Raw genomic sequence first — 17777 nt, 5'->3', positions numbered from 1 at the left:
TACTCTCCCTCACGCTCCCACTTCTCTCTCCCCCCTCTATTACTTATTTCCCCTCTCCCCCTTCTCTCCTCTCTTCTCTTCTCATCTCCCAACTTCACCTCTCTCTCTTCTCTCACCTCCACAGACAGGATATTGACGCATAGATATACAGTACATCAAGGGTATTGACTCATACAGTAAGTCAATACATAGCATTCAAAGCAAAAAAGTTGGTGATAAAGCTGCAATGGGTAAATTGGTGAAAGACTCAGAAAGACAGACAGACAGACATACAGACACAGAGAGACAGACAGCCAGCCAGGCAGACAGACAAACCCTAAACCTAACCCTAAACCTAACCCTAAACCTAACCCAACTTCATGTCCACATACCTGGGGTAAGTTGTGCCGAGAGACCACTTTATTTGGACAAGATATGTTTTGAAAACTGTAATGTTTTCAGATTATTTCCAGGGATACACAACATCCTGAAAAATATATAAATATCTTTGTATACTATAATACTATATTTCCCTTGATGGAGAAATGCTGAATGTAAAAAATGTGCTCAACTTACCCCACTCTCACTTACACTTAAAATAACATTTGGGTTGGGTTCGGAACCAGTTCTTGCGGAACTGCGGTTAGGTTCGGGACCACTTCTTGCAGGACTGCGGGTGGGTTCGGGACCATTTCTTGCAGGACTGCGGTTGGGTTCGGGACCATTTATTGCAGGACTGCGGGTGGGTTCGGGAACATTTATTGCAGGACTGCGGTTGGGTCCGGGACCATTTCTTGCAGGACTGCGGTTGGGTTCGGGACCATTTCTTGCAGGACTGCGGGTGGGTTCGGGACCATTTCTTGCAGGACTGCAGTTAGGTTCGGGACTATTTCTTGCAGGACTGCGGGTGGGTTCGGGACCATTTCTTGCAGGACTGTGGTTAGGTTCGGGACCACTTCTTGCAGGACTGCGGGTGGGTTCGGGACCATTTCTTGCAGGACTGCAGTTAGGTTCGGGACTATTTCTTGCAGGACTGCGGGTGGGTTCGGGACCATTTCTTGCAGGACTGCGGTTAGGTTCGGGACCACTTCTTGCAGGACTGCGGGTTTGTTTGGGACCATTTCTTGCAAGACTGCGGTTGTGTTCGGGACCAGTTCTTGCAGGAGCAGATGGGAGTCTGACAAAAAGCCAGTGGGGGTGAGCTGGTACGGTATTAAAAGCTGCTTGTGTGGTTGGGTGGGAGCGGGATGAAGAAATCAGTCCTGTGCAGACCTCTAGCTGTTAGCCAGATAGCCAGCTATAACTAGCTGGCTAGAAGGATGAAGTCAGAAGCTAATGTTTAACAGAGCCTGACCTCAGCAGGAGGAGTCAACTGAAATTAAACAAGCTATAATCTTAACTAAAGATATGCTATTAGAAGTTCTCATAACAAAATAACTTTGCTTTACAGAGAGCAGTGAGGCAGACAGTGGTGAGGCCGACCGCAATGCAGACACACAGACAGAGACAGCAAGCAGAGAGATTGGGGTCCCCTGAAATTGAGAATGTTTAATCTTATCAAACACATTGTTTATCATCAAATGGGTTTAGAATACATATATTTTTTTATTCAACAAGGCAAGTCAGTTAAGAACACATTTTTATTTACAATGACGGCCTACACCAGCCAAACCTGACAACACTGGGCCAATTGTGCTCCGCTCTATGGGACTCCCTATCACAGCCGGTTGTGATACAGCCTGGATTTGAACTAGGGTGTCTGCAGTGACACCTCTAGCACTGAGATGCAGTGCCTTAGACCGCTGCACCACTCAGGAGCCACATACAACATTTTTTGAGTCAACTACGGTCCTTTTACAATGCTAGAATGCACTTCCTTGTCATTATGTGTTGGGACAGCCCGTGGGACCTAAAATGTAATAAATTAAAAAGACAATTTAATATTATTCTCATGTATTTGAAAATCTATTGTTAAAACTGCTTTGCAGAGAGTAGTGAGACAGACAGTGATGAGGCGGAGGCAGGCTGCAATTCAGGAGGAGGTGGAGGAGACAGACAGTGATGAGGCGGAGGCAGGCTGCAATTCAGGAGGAGGTGGAGGAGACAGACAGTGATGAGGCGGAGGCAGGCTGCAATTCAGGAGGAGGTGGAGGAGACACAGAGAGAGAAAGGTTAGTAGTACAGCTGTCCCTGAAATATGATCCCCTTAGAGAATCTGTAATCTAATCAAACACATGAATAACTTGTTTATTTTCGAATGGGTATAAAATACAACATTCTAGTCAGCTAAGGGTGCACTTCGGCAGTTTACAATACAGACAACTGAATTGCATTGCAGCTCAAGTGAGATGCTAAGAACATGAACGGAATTTTTTTAAAGATAACTCATTTCAATATAAACATCTCCACATGCTATTTCTCTGAACTTTTCTAGTGTTCAGTCCCAATGAACTATTTTGGGAGGGCAACCTGATGTGCATTTTGTGTCATTTGTAACCACAGAAAATGACATTAGGCCTTCCCTATAGACATGCATGAAAATGCAATCAACCAATACAGTTCTAAAAATGTAATATGTTTCGGTTTATATTGGTGTTTGTTTGTCTTATCTCGATCGTCCAGTGGAGTTTATAGTTTAACAACCTTTTTTTTTTTTACCACTACCTCACTGGTGACCTTTTAAGAAAGCCCTGTGTCGAGGTTCAACTTAATTTGGCAGGAGTGACTTAATTCATCCTCAACATGGTGCTTCATTCTCTCCCTGCGAAAACAGATTTCCATCATCTGAATTGTTAGTGTCCCCAGGAGGCCGTACATTGACTTTCAGCTTCCTGCGATTACAGGAAGTGTCTTAATTGAGGGTCATAGGGGCGGTTTCGAAGGATTATAAAAGTTAAATCTTATACGTAAATCGACCCAAAAGCATTTTTGACCTCTATTGGACATAATGTTCTTGCAATTCAAGAAATGTAAATTACCTGGCTACCCAGACTCCTCAATCCGGCCAAACGCCCACGAACGTTAGTTTCTTCTCCGCAATGAGTCTGGATCTGAGTACCTCCGTCGGGAGGCAGTCTCAGACTAACGAATGTAGCAAACGACAGAGCAGCAGAATCATTTAGTGTGAGTCGTTAGGCTTAAAACTTGTTAGAATGAATTCTGAAGAGCATGTTGGTCACATTTTTATTTATTTACTTGAAACTGTCTGTCTGTCTGCCTGTGCATGTCTTGCTGTCTGTCTGTCTTTCTGCCTGCCTACAGCTCTCTGTCTGTCTGTCTGTCTGTCTGTCTGTCTGTCTGTCTGTCTTTCTGTCTTTCTGTGTTTGTTTGTTTCTCAGAATGTCTTTCTTTGAGTGTCTGTTTGTCTGTCAGTCTGTCAGACTGTCTGAGTCTTTCACCAATTTACCCATTGCAGCTGTATCACCAACCTTTTCGCCTTGGAAGCAATGTATTGACTTATGCGTCAATGCCTTGTCTGTGAAGATGGGAGAGAGGAGGAAGAGAAAGGAAGGAGAGAGAGAGATGAGATGAGGGGGAGGAATGGAAGAAGGAGCGAGAGGGAATGGAGGGGGAGGAGATAGTGAGAGAGTGAGGGAGGGGGAGGGAGATATGAGTGAATAAGAGAGATATAGAAGAGAGAGAAGGAGGAGAGAGAGTGAGGGGGAGAGAGAGGAGGGAGGGAGATAGAGAGGGAGAGGAGGGAGATATGAGTGAATAAGAGAGATATAGGAGAGAGAGAGAGAGAGAGAGAGAGAGAGAGCGAGAAAGAAAGAAAGAAAGAAAGAAAGAAAGAAAGAAAGAAAGAAAAGGGGGGAGAGGGTGGAGGTGGTGAAGTGGGAGGGAGATAGAAAAGGAGGCGGGATAAAGAGCAGGTCGTGAGAGAAACAGAGGGAGGTGGTGAAAAAAGGGGGAGGGAGAGAGAAAAAGAGGGGGTATAAAGCACAGGAGGTTGGTGTCACCTGAATTGGGGAGGAGAGGCTTGTGAGAATGGCTGGAGTGGAATTAGTGGAATGGTATCAAATACAGTACATCAAACACTTGGTTTCCATGTGTTTGATGCCATTCCATTCACTCTGTAACAACCATTATTATGAGCCGTCCTCAGCTCTGAAGCCTCCACTGGTATAAAGAGGAGGTAGAGAGACAGACAGAGGGAGGCAAGGAGATGGAGAGAGAAGGGGGGAGGGAGAGAGGGGGTAAGAGATTAGAGATAGAGAGAAAGAGACAGAGAGAGAGACGTCTGTCTGTCTAAGTCTTCCACCAATTTAACATCTTTATCACTATCTCTCCCCAATTGACTGCAATGTATTGACATTAGCCTCATATGTTGTGATACTTTTCTTTTTGCAAAAATGTCACAGGATGATGTTTTGAGGCTGACAGTGGGTTGCTCAGGCTCACTTTCCTTTCAGCTCTATGAGGTTTCTGTGTTATGCACTATAGCCCGTTACCATATATGTGATTGAATTATCATCAACGATAGGCTGGGTGAGTTTAAACCACGCCCAGTCTCTACTCTGACAGGCCGGCTCGGAAGCAGGAACTATTTCTGTCAGGGTATATTTATAATATCTTTGTCAAGAACAAGTCAGTTCTCTGTTTGCCCTGCGAGGTGGGACAGAGAAGCCGTATATACGAAAATTGCATTTACCACGTATTGCTTAGCTAATAAAAAATACATAATATACAATCCCGACTCATTATCATATTTATCCTGATATCAGATTCGAATTGATGCAAATCTAACAGCTCAATGTCTCACTACTCACGGGGCAGGCAGAAAGAGAGAGAGTAGACCTGGCGAGGGTTGTGTTCCTCCTCTTCATCATGTAACTAGCCCATTTCAGTAGACAGTTTAAATATTCTGTCAGGTTATCTGAACTGTTTCTCTTCACTCAATGTTTTGGGGCCAGCCTTCCAATTCACTTCCCTTGAACTCCCCAGTTCCAGGGGATTGCCAGTTAGATTTGCCCGATGAAAAATGTGGACATTTAAGACATTTAAGACGGGGATAGCAGTCTGATTTTCTAATCTGAGGTCAGGTCTCAGAGGATTCTGGACACTTCGTGTCGGATAAAAAGGTCTGCATTTACAACAAATAGACTACTGAACAAGGTCTGTCAGTCTTGTTGAAGGCTGGGCTCAGTTGAGGGGAAAACAGGGCTGAGTGTGGAGGAAGTGCAAAGACAGATGCAATATTGGTCCTGCTTTATGTCTGGTGCTCCTGTACAGATAGACAGCTACACATGAACGCTCTCTGAGTAAGGGAGGAAATGTAACTCGCTTACTGAAGATCACAATCAGTTACGCACTTCAGCTCTATTCTTCTCTCTTATCCTCTCCCCTTCCATCCCCTGTCTTCCGTTTCCTTCTCCTTACCTCTTCCCAACCCCCCCCTCCCCTTGCGTGTCTCTATCTTTGACTGACATCTGATCTTTGACTGACAAACGGCACTATAACGATAATCTGATAGGGGCATCCAAATGGTCTTTATCGCATTGCGTTTTAGACAAATGGCACAAAACGGCAACATTAAGATCCACTTAACGTGGGCTCAGCGCCACAGAAGGGCTCTCTGCCCAGCCTCGGAGAAGGCTGAGTGGGCAGGGGGGGTATAGATGGGAGTGATGAGACGGTCTAATGTGGTTTTAATAGATGAATGCCGGAAGCCGATGCTTTGCCCCGCTTCTCTGGAACAGTGGGAGAAGGAGATCCAGGCAATGTTTTGTTTTTCATAGTGATTAATGGGATGAATTAGTTCACACATGTCCATGTCTCTGTGGCCTTTTAATAATAATGCTATCACAGCAATGAAACAGAGAGGGAGGAGGGAGGGGTCTGGGAGAGTGTGGAGGTGATGGGGAGCAAAGAGAGGAATGTGTTTAGGGGAAGAAAAGAAGAGTGCGAGGGACAGACTGGCGGGAGGAGGAGAGAACAGAAAAGGCAGAGTGTGAGGGACAGACTGGTGGGAGGAGGAGAGAACAGAAAAGGAAGAGTGCGAGGGACAGACTGGTGGGAGGAGGAGAGAACAGAAAAGGAAGAGTGTGAGGGACAGACTGGTGGGAGGAGGAGAGAACAGAAAAGGCAGAGTGTGAGGGACAGACTGGTGGGAGGAGGAGAGAACAGAAAAGGAAGAGTGAGGGACAGACTGGTGGGAGGAGGAGAGAACAGAAAAGGAAGAGTGTGAGGGACAGACTGGTGGGAGGAGGAGAGAACAGAAAAGGAAGAGTGTGAGGGACAGACTGGTGGGAGGAGGAGAGAACAGAAAAGGAAGAGTGTGAGGGACAGACTGGTGGGAGGAGGAGAGAACAGAAAAGGAAGAGTGTGAGGGACAGACTGGTGGGAGGAGGAGAGAACAGAAAAGGAAGAGTGTGAGGGACAGACTGGTGGGAGGAGGAGAGAACAGAAAAGGAAGAGTGTGAGGGACAGACTGGTGGGAGGAGGAGAGAACAGAAAAGGAAGAGTGTGAGGGACAGACTGGTGGGAGGAGGAGAGAACAGAAAAGGAAGAGTGTGAGGGACAGACTGGTGGGAGGAGGAGAGAACAGAAAAGGAAGAGTGTGAGGGACAGACTGGTGGGAGGAGGAGAGAACAGAAAAGGAAGAGTGTGAGGGACAGACTGGTGGGAGGAGGAGAGAACAGAAAAGGACGAGTGTGAGGGACAGACTGGTGGGAGGAGGAGAGAACAGAAAAGGACGAGTGTGAGGGACAGACTGGTGGGTGGAGGAAACCAGAAAAGGCATATTGAACAGAGGCAGAGGTACAGAGGTGAGAAGTTTGGAGGGAGAGAGAGAGAGAAAGCTGATTAATGAAAAAGTTCAAAGGACTTCCTGCTAACAAACCTTGACAACTCCTGTGATGCTCTGGCCTCTCACACGCTCCCACAGCTGTGGCAGACAGGTTTTGTCATTTAGAACAAGGTGTCTCTGTCTGTGTCTGTCCCTGTCTGGCCTGTCATCTCCTAGCCTTAATGATGTCTGTGCCTCTGGCCTGGCTGCCTGGGTCGTGTGATTCACCAGGCTGGGAGTGTCAGCTACAGGCCACTGCTTTGACTCAGACAGGATGTTCTGGCCAAACACAACCTCTGAAACTTGATTCAACTTTTATGTTTTTGGCTCCCAAGTTGTGCTGAGATTCTGCATTTGATAAAGAGCAGAACACACTCAGGAATGTTTAAACACACTGGAAAAGATACATCTTTATTTCTCCCTGGTGTAACAATACAAAGTTAACAAGTGCAGAAACAATTCAGCTTCTAACTGTACATTCTAGTGGGTAATACATAGACAGAACGTGGTGCAGGTCATCATCACCACACCCACAGTGAGGTACCGACCAATCACTACAAAGCTTCTGTGCACAAGTGGAGATCCACTGTAAGGCAACTGTTACTACAGCAACCTCAAGACTAAAACATAAGTGCGCTGCCATCCTTACAGAAATGCTTACAATATTGACTATGTCACGTCAAGTCCATGTTAAGAAAGCAAAACAGAAAGTCAGATTTGCCTTGTAAAAACAACAACACCACAGAGCTTGTTTGGGCTTCCAGTATGGGGAGGGCTGCAGTTTGGCTCCCCATTATCATTGCTACGATAAGAGGGGCAACTGTTGGGCTGTAGCCTACATGACATGTCTGCCTGCTAGGGCGGGGGCATTACCCTAGTTATCACCACTACATATTGTCGATGGGAAGGGAATTCCCTGCTCACAGCCTTGTTACAGCAAAACAGCACTGGGGTTCCGGGGGAGACGTGTGTTCCCGAGCACATCTGATCTCTGCCAATTCCCCTGTTTTGAGGCCCAATTAAATCCCCTTTTGTACTGCAGAAGCTGTTTAAAATTCCTGCTCCTCCGGGCTTCCTTGTTGCTGATGCTGCCTCACTTTCTGGGGGGGGGGGGGGGGGGGAGGAAGGAAAGCAGAACGAAGAGATAGAGCGCAATTAGCACCTCCACCGCTCTCCAGTCCAGGCCAATTATTTCAGTTGGGCGCATCGTATCTCAGCAAAAGTTACAAGTTTGCTGGAGCAATTAGACTATACGGAAGTTAACTATCTCAAACTGGCCAAATCTGAACGTTATTGCTAATCATAAGAGATCCCACTGAGTATACCAAACATTAGGAACACCTTCCTATTATTGAGTTGCACTGCCCCCTTTTCAGCCTCAATTCGTCGTGGCATGGACTCTACAAGGTGTTGAAAGCGTTCCACAGGGATGCTGGCCCGTGTTGACTCCAATGCTTCCCACAGTTGTGTCAAGTTGGCTGGATGTCCTCTGGGTGGTGGACCATTCTTGATACACACAGGAAGTTGTTGAACGTGAAAAACCCAGCAGCATTGCAGTTCTTGACACAAACTGGTGCGCCTGGCACCTACTACCTCCTACCATACCCCGTTCAAAGGCACTTCAATCATTTGTCACCCTCTGAATGGCACACATACACAATGCACGTCTCAATTGTCTCAAGGCTTAAAAAATATTCTTTAACCTGTCTCCTCCCCTTCATCTACACTGATTGAAGTGGATTTAAGTGACATCAAGAAGGGATCATAGCTTTCACCTGGATTCACCTGGTCACTCTGTCATGGAAAGAGTTCTTCATGTTTTGTACACTCAGTGTATATTGTCAGCCATGGTCATTGTTGTAACAGAAGATGGTAACATTTTCTTTTTTGGGGCCTGCACACTTCAGAGAATTTATGAAGCCAGATGTTGACAAAACAATTTTTTAAAATCATTGGAATAAATTGGCAGGTTGAGTTTGCCGTTTTAGTATATTGGGGATAGTTGTCCTGCTCCTCCTGCCTAGTGGCTGTTCAGGAGTATTGGTAGTATTTCCAGTAACTCCCAGATAACCATTTATGGGTCTGCCCTCTTGGTTGGCCCCTACCAACGACCCTGTAGTGTATTTCCTGCTGCACGGTGTGTACAGTGCAGGAATTCTCTGCACATAATGTACCGGCTAAGCTGCTGCCAGATCGCAGGTTACAGCTCCAGAATTGGGTTAGAGTGAGTAGAGTGAGTAGAGACATACCCTGGTACAGTACTATATACCGCCTGGTCTTCCCCCATCACACTCCATCCCCCTCCCAGTCTGCTGACCCGAACAGATGCTTTATTCTCTCACCCCTCCCCTCCCAACACAACAAAAACGGCACTTTATGGATCAATACGAAAGTTCATGTCAGAAATGAGTGAAGTGTTGAGCTTCATCCCCTCCCTGTGCACTACACTGCAAAAAGTGACATTTAAGCAAGCCTAAATAAAATGATCTGCCACTGACGTTAAATAATTTAGCTTGGTTTGAAAAAACAAGAAAGATATTTCAATAGAAGATATTTATACTTGCTTAGATTTCACTTTTTTTTTTGCAGTGTAACACCTTTCAGTGGGAACCACTGAAGTGATTATTTTGTCAGCACTCCACTCTCCCTGATTGCTGAGCTGACAGGGTGACTTGAAGGGGAGGGGCCACCGTATTCAATTAAGGTTCATTATGCTGAAATATGTCTGTTCCATAGACTTCACCGTCCAATTAGATCTATCCTCAGCGATTGAGCCAGTCGATGTCCTAATTTTAGCTCCAAAGAGATGCTAAGCATCATGGTGAATTGTCTAGAATGTCTACCACTCGTAAAAAGTCCCTGACTAGTCGACATTAAATAAATCACCAAGAGATACACCCACTACCTCTTCTGACTACTACTGAATTTAACCCCACACAGCAACAAAGTACAATCAACACTCAAACACACACATTAAACAAAGCCCCCCTTGTTCAGTTGATCAGTTGCGCTTTCAGTTTCCATTGGCGTCCTCGTAGAACAGCCCCAGCCCATGCAGGGGTTCTTCACGGTCAGTTTCAGTGCCTGTGACCTGTTCCTTAACAGTGTTTGGGTAGCAGCAGCTCCATTCGCCAGGACCTTTCATAGTAGTCTAGTGTTGACCTTTGGCCTGGTTCCGTTGGTCCAGTGGTGGAGGTGTTTAGAGGAATGGAGGCGAGCAGGTCCTATTAGCTAACTGCTAGCTCCGGCAGGGACAGCCACCCTGTGGTATGTTACTGTGTAAATAATCCAGCCAGACAGAGACAGGTGTCGGAGCCGTGCTATCTTCTGCGGCGTGCTCTGCTCAACATCGCTGCTCCATCCATTCATCCTCTCGCAGCTTCAGTCTGAATGGAACAAAAAGGAAAGTGACATAGTATTAAAACCCTTGGAACAGGAGTATGGAACCCATCACCCAGCTAAATTAACCAGCCACATATACTGTAGTCTCAGCCTTCTCCTTGTTTGCATTGCACAAGGCCAGTGGGGAAAAACGCAAGACATCGTTATTGTTGTGATCTATTTTTAATTGAAGTGAAGAAAGGAAGAAAAATCAACAACCATTCCCCTCCCTGATGATTCCTCTCCACCAGGCTGTGTTGTGTTGTGCATTTTTTAAATGTAAATTAGGCCACCATATGGAGAGTGATACTCTCTAATTGGACAGGGCCTGGACATGCTGCTCCAAACACAACACACACACACACACACGCACTGGGAACGATAGGTTACCTTCTAAATGTAATCCATTACAGTCACTAGTTACCAACTCAAAATAATCGGATTACTTTCAGTTGCTTTTGGATTACTTTCCCCTTAACAGCCATTAGAAGAAGAGGACAAAAAAGATCCATCAAGTGTATTTGGTGTGTCGTCATAGTGGTCTGTGACTTGTGGTCAGACTCGCTCAGGTGGAACAAACTATTAAACGTATGCTTTTTTCCCAATGCTGAATTGAATGTCACTGGGTAAACAGAAAGGTGTCATTACGCATTATTTCCTTGCAAACATCCTTTCTGAATTTAAAAGTATTCCAAGAAGTAATAATCTAGTTTTCAAAAGTATCTGTAATCTGATTACAATATTTTTGCTGGTAACGTAACTGATTACAAATAGTTTTATTGTAACTCCCCAACCCTGCAAACACAGGACAGCATTCACTTGATTTAATTATTCACTACTCAGTCATTACCACACAAAACACTTCAGCTAAAGTTGTGGTTCAAAGATAATGTGTGAATATGCAGGAAATAGACACAAGCATTGATCACGACACTTGTGGAGAATTGTTTTTACATGAAAGCTGTTTGAAGCTATCAAGCATATTTCTGGAAGAATCTGGCATGAGTGAGTGGTATCTGTGTGATATTATTGTGTCACTCACTGCTCTGGCAGACTGGCAAGCAGATGGGTGCTGTAAGTGAGGTGGGTGTAGGTGTGTATTCTGCCATATGGTCAAGTACAATCAAAGCAATGTACCAGACATTGACCATCTGATGAATCATAAACCAGTCTCCATTTGCCAGGCGACAGACTTGCCAATATGATATCTCAGTCACAGAGACCTGACTGGAAATGGCTGTTAGGTGACAACCAAGCAGATGGCTCAGCTCTGAGTCAGGGCCTGTAAATGTGATGACAGATGCCACCTTGTTTGGACCACTCTGGTTGGCTGACCTGTGCAGGCCTCTTGAAGCAGCCAGGTGGGCAGGCAGGCACCACCCAGGAGGTGGGTGGTGTAGTATATAGCGCTTGGCCACGTTGCTGTGATCTGATGCCAAGTTGTCCTGGCGTTGATCACCGTGGAGATAGATCTTCACCATGCAGTATTAATATGGTATGTAATGTTGCTGGCTGCCTACACTGTTTTCACACTGTCAATGCTCTTGTAGCTGGCATATCCTCACTCATCAAATCAGCATACACTCATGTATTGTTAATTCCATCAACAAACATACTGTAGAGAGGGAATGGATTTTTCGCTTCTTTTATTTTATATGACACATTACACACCAAACCCTTAGCAGTCATATCGTCTCTTACTGTGTTGTCAAACCTGAATTAAACGATATTGGATTTCAGCTCTTTTGTTATGATGCTCTGAAGCATCATACTAAGTTTGTATTAGCACGGGCATGTGAAGTGCACCAGTAATAATAGAGAAGAACTGAATCCAGGACCTCTGGTCCGGCGTCCATCAGACATGGGGCGAAGAGGGTATCGAGAGAGTTAGGAGGTATCACCCCGCCCCTGGGCAGAGAGAGCTGGCCTTAATAATCAGACGTTTTAACCCGACCTGAGACGTTGTAACCGTCAGTCGGACATCCCGTTTCATTCCTGTGCGACGAGTGTTTTTATCGCGTGGTGCTCGGAGCGTCCAGGAACAGCTGTGTTTACTGCCGTGGAAATGCTTGCTACCAGGTCTCCAGTGGACCACAATGTCAAAAATAAATCACGAATGTGGCCATGTGCTCATGTGCTCTCCGTGCACAAATTAAGAAGCCACAGCTTCTTATCAATCACGGCGTACTTGATACTGCCATGATCCCACTATTCATATTCTTTGTTATACTTAAACAAGGGGATTTCTTGTCTGTTATCTATATTGGACCCACCGGATTACTGTAAATACATGGCTCTTTTTTCCTTTTCCTGATCAATGCGTGTTGTCTCTTCTTTTTAGCCAGAACACACAGTACCTGGTTAAGCCGTCTGTATTTGTTTAAGCAGATTTTTGTTTTTTATAAAGGGCATTTATCTATCCACGGAGAGAAAGTAATATCAGATTCCCAGGCCGCCTACACAGAGCCCGTAACAGATCTAAGGCTATGCACACATACCAGCCTTCTCAAGTAGCCTTATGGCAAACAGTGTTCCCACACATTCATTTGCCAGGCAGCAATTCCTCCACAAGAGGAAGTAGATACAGCGAAATGATCTGATGCCCCAGTTCTGAGACTCCAACCAACAAACATATGTCTAAGTACAAGTCTAATTCTCCGCCATTACCCATCATCCTCCCTGACCCTGGGGGTACAGCTCTGTCCCTCGCAACTGAACTCAAGGTCATCTGATGATGACGACGTGTTGTTTGGGCAACAAATTCTGGAAGCTATTCAGTCACAACTGGTTATAGAGTCTTCAGTGTAAGACAATAGCAATGTTATTTTAACCTCATCCCAGAAAAACAGCTTTTGATTGAACGGAGCCTTTGTTCTCTGTCATCTCAATGTTTTTTTTGTCATTTGGAAGAGAGCATCATTTTTCATTCATAACTTTGTACATTATTATGAAAATATCATACTAATGAATGTTTACAGAAAGCATACATGCTATGAGCTGACTAAGCCAGAGTAAGCCTGGTCTCCATTTTTTATTTTTTATTTAACTAGGCAAGTCAGTTAAGAACCAATTCTTATTTATTATGACGCCTACCCCGACCAAACCCTAACCTGGACGACGCTGGGCCAAATGTTGCAGTGCCTTAGACCGCTGCGCCACTCGGGAGCCCAAATGACAAAATAAAATAGACATACGTCTCTATTTTCAGAACAAGCTCATAGTGAAGTTAAAGAACTCAACGCAATCTACACCAACCTTATGGAGTCACAACGCAAAGCACTGACTATCAATCATCCATCACAACACCTTATTCCTGACCCAATTCTGATCCACTTTCAAAGACCCCATGATTTGTCTGAAGTTGGGCTGTTGCCTGTCGGGGTCAAGTAACCCTGGCTGAAGTTGATGAGGCTTCTCAGACTGAACTGACATCTAATGTTGTAGTTAAAGGGGCAGTGCTGATAACAACTTGATTTTCCTGTTTTATTTGTTTTTATATTTCCACACCATGAGAGGTTGATATAACACTCTGAAATTGTGAAAATTATGATAATGTCATTTTTGAGTAAGAGCTGTTTGACCGTTCATCAGGGTATGGGGGTGGGCATTAGACCATCCTATCAACCAATCAGGGCTGTATATGTAAATACCTTCACATTTGTCTCATAACGCCCACTTGATCAGACTGAGCATTTTAATGACCAAAAGAGGCTCAGGAATCAATTATAAAAAATATATTTTGGAGTTATTTTTATGAAATAAACACAGTGATTTATTAGACATACAGTGATGATTTAAAAAATACAATTAAAAAGACTGCATGGGGGCTTAAAAGCATGTATTCACCACTAGGACAGATAGTATCTGAGCTCCTCGATCATGGCAGGTTCTAATTAGGCATATATTCATCAATACTACAAGTGCTATGGACATGTGTCTCTGTGGATATGTCCCAGTGGTAGTTAGGCATTAGGTATTCACCACTAAAATAGCCCCAGTATCCCCTTCCACTGCCAAGCTCCTCTGTCTTTGTCAGAATCTGGCTGTCATGGTCTGGCACGGCCACAAACCCATTTGTCATATCCCTGCCCTCATTAAGTTATCATAGACAGTCAGAGAGATGGCTTGGCCCAGAGGTAGGTAGGTAAGGTAAGGTAAGGTAAGGTAAGGTAAGGTAAGGTAAGGTAAGGTAAGGTAGGTCTGTCTGTCTATCTATCTATCTATAAGCCATCTCCTGGACCTCTAGAGAACATCTGAGACAGAGATCGGTTTGAATAATTGAATCATTCACTTTTTTAGCCAAAGATTTAGGTTGTTCTGACAGTGTTTGATCCAGCTGTTCTTTGAATGCTTTGATGATAGATATGTGTGTCAAGGCTTGATGTGTGTCCCAAAGGTACTACAGTATTTAGTTGTCTCTCACTTTTCTCCTCTGTCCGAGTGGTGTGAGTGACTGAAGGGGCATGTTGGGCGAGTGTATGGTATCGAGCAGGTCCTTGCGTGTGTGTGGGGGGAGAAATGGAGAGAGCATAGGAGTGTGTGTGGGAAGAGATGGCACAAGCGTGTGTGTCTGTCTGTGTGAGTGTGTGTGGGGGGTGGGGGGGCAGGTAGGTAGCTGTGTGTGTACGTCTATATATGTGTGTGTGTGTGTGTGCACGTCTATATATGCGTGTGTGTTTGCGGGAAAGGTTACAGCAGGTGAGTACGTGAGTGTGTGGGGAGGCTCAGTGGTTCAGATTCCCTGTCAGCCTACGCAGCTGATGGGGGAGGAAGACTGCTGCTGGAGATACCAAACCTCTCCTTATGGAGACATGTTGCTCTGATGGTCTGCTATGGTAACTTTCCCTTAGCAACATCGTACCGTTCTACGAGACATAATGAGGATGAGACAACGTAAGGTGATGAACCCCGAGGGAGAATGTGATAGGCTCCCTCGTGCTTTTGCTGTTCAGAATGAGATCATCAGCAATTGTCCTCTCTGCCCCATCTGTGCCTTCCAGCAAAATAACGCGGAAACATTTAGCATTTGAATGTGTTAGTGTCCTGACCCTGACAACTCTATGTCCATACTAGAGGTCGACCAATTATGATTTTTCAACGCCGATACCAATACCGATTATTGGAGGACCAAAAAAAGCTGATTAATCAACCATTTAATTTATTTTTATTTTTAATAATGGCAATTACAACAATACTGAATGAACACGTATTTTAACTTAATACATCAATAAAATCAATGTAGCCTCAAATAAATAATGAAACATGTTCAATTTGGTTTAAATAATGCAAAAACAAAGTGTTGGAGAAGAAAGTAAAAGTGCAATATGTGTAAGAAAGCTAACGTTTAAGTTCCTTGCTCAGAACATGAGAACATATGAAAGCTGGTGGTTCCTTTTAACACGAGTCTTCAATATTCCCAGGTAAGAAGTTTTAGGTTGTAGTTATTATAGGTATTATAGGACTATTTCTCTCTATACGATTTGTATTTCATATACCTTTGACTATTGGATGTTCTTATAGGCACTTTAGTATTGCCAGTGTAACAGTATAGCTTCCGTCCTTCTCCTCGCTCCTACCTGGGCTCGAACCAGGAACACATCGACAACAGCCACCCTCGAAGCAGCGTTACCCATGCAGAGCAAGTCTCAGAGCGAGTGAAGTTTAAAACGCTATTAGCGGGCACACCGAATACGCTGATTCGGTGTGCGAGTTCATTAGAACGTGCGTTGAAGATGTCGTTCCCATAGCAACGATAAAAACATTCCCTAACCAGAAACCGTGGATTGATGGCAGCATTCGCGTGAAACTGAAAGCGCGAACCACTGCTTTTAATCAGGGCAAGGTGTCTGGCAACATGACCGAATACAAACAGTGCAGCTATTCCCTCCGCAAGGCTATTAAACAAGCTAAGCGTCAGTACAGAGACAAAGTAGAATCTCAATTCAACGGCTCAGACACAAGAGACATGTGGCAGGGTCTACAGTTAATCACGGACTACAAGAAGAAACCCAGCCCAGTCACGGACCAGGATGTCTTGCTCCCAGGCAGACTAAATAACTTTTTTGCCCGCTTTGAGGACAATACAGTGCCACTGACACGGCCTGCAACGAAAACATGCAGTCTCTCCTTCACTGCAGCCGAGGTGAGTAAGACATTTAAACGTGTTAACCCTCGCAAGGCTGCAGGCCCAGACGGCATCCCCAGCCGCGCCCTCAGAGCATGCGCAGACCAGCTGGCCGGTGTGTTTACGGACATATTCAATCAATCCCTATACCAGTCTGCTGTTCCCACATGCTTCAAGAGGGCCACCATTGTTCCTGTTCCCAAGAAAGCTAAGGTAACTGAGCTAACGACTACCGCCCGTAGCACTCACTTCCGTCATCATGAAGTGCTTTGAGAGACTAGTCAAGGACCATATCAACTCCACCCTACCTGACACCCTAGACCCACTCCAATTTGCTTACCGCCCAAATAGGTCCACAGGCGATGCAATCTCAACCACACTGCACACTGCCCTAACCCACCTGGACAAGAGGAATACCTATGTGAGAATGCTGTTCATCGACTACAGCTCGGCATTCAACACCATAGTACCCTCCAAGCTCGTCATCAAGCTCGAGACCCTGGGTCTCGACCCCGCCCTGTGCAACTGGGTACTGGACTTCCTGACGGGCCGCCCCCAGGTGGTGAGGGTAGGCAACAACATCTCCTCCCCGCTGATCCTCAACACGGGGCCCCACAAGGGTGCGTTCTGAGCCCTCTCCTGTACTCCCTGTTCACCCACGACTGCGTGGCCACGCACGCCTCCAACTCAATCATCAAGTTTGCGGACGACACAACAGTGGTAGGCTTGATTACCAACAACGACGAGACGGCCTACAGGGAGGAGGTGAGGGCCCTCGGAGTGTGGTGTCAGGAAAATAACCTCACACTCAACGTCAACAAAACTAAGGAGATGATTGTGGACTTCAGGAAACAGCAGAGGGAACACCCCTATCCACATCGATGGAACAGTAGTGGAGAGGGTAGCAAGTTTTAAGTTCCTCGGCATACACATCACAGACAAACTGAATTGGTCCACTCACACTGACAGCGTCGTGAAGAAGGCGCAGCAGGGCCTCTTCAACCTCAGGAGGCTGAAGAAATTCGGCTTGTCACCAAAAGCACTCACAAACCTCTACAGATGCACAATCGAGAGCATCCTGGCGGGCTGTATCACCGCCTGGTACGGCAACTGCTCCGCCCTCAACCGTAAGGCTCTCCAGAGGGTAGTGAGGTCTGCACAACGCATCACCGGGGCAAACTACCTGCCCTCCAGGACACCTACACCACCCGATGTTACAGGAAGGCCATAAAGATCATCAAGGACATCAACCACCGAACCACTGCCTGTTCACCCCGCTATCATCCAGAAGGCGAGGTCAGTACAGGTGCATCAAAGCTGGGACCGAGAGACTGAAAAACAGCTTCTATCTCAAGGCCATCAGACTGTTAAACAGCCACCACTAACATTGAGTGGCTGCTGCCAACACACTGTCATTGACACTGACTCAACTCCAGCCACTTTAATAATGGGAATTGATGGGAAATGATGTAAATATATCACTAGCCACTTTAAACAATGCTACCT

At 45.5% G+C, this 17777-nt stretch overlaps 1 protein-coding gene across 1 annotated transcript in view; it reads right to left on the bottom strand.

Annotated features, from left to right (window-relative positions):
- Positions 1 to 7148: 7148 nt before the first annotated feature.
- The window catches only part of shisal1b (shisa like 1b), a 65266-nt gene continuing 54637 nt past the window's right edge, over positions 7149 to 17777 (bottom strand). The window contains exon 5 of the mRNA XM_029668356.2: positions 7149 to 10152. Within this exon, the coding sequence (XP_029524216.1) occupies positions 10148 to 10152 (5 nt within the window). The 3' untranslated portion in view covers positions 7149 to 10147. The remainder of the gene's footprint in view (positions 10153 to 17777) is intronic.

This window comes from Oncorhynchus nerka, linkage group LG9a (assembly GCF_034236695.1).
Source record: "Oncorhynchus nerka isolate Pitt River linkage group LG9a, Oner_Uvic_2.0, whole genome shotgun sequence".
In the NCBI taxonomy this organism is placed as follows: Eukaryota; Metazoa; Chordata; class Actinopteri; order Salmoniformes; family Salmonidae; genus Oncorhynchus; species Oncorhynchus nerka.
The sequence above is the reverse complement of the archived record's forward strand: the minus strand, read 5'-3'. Positions and strand labels throughout refer to the sequence as shown.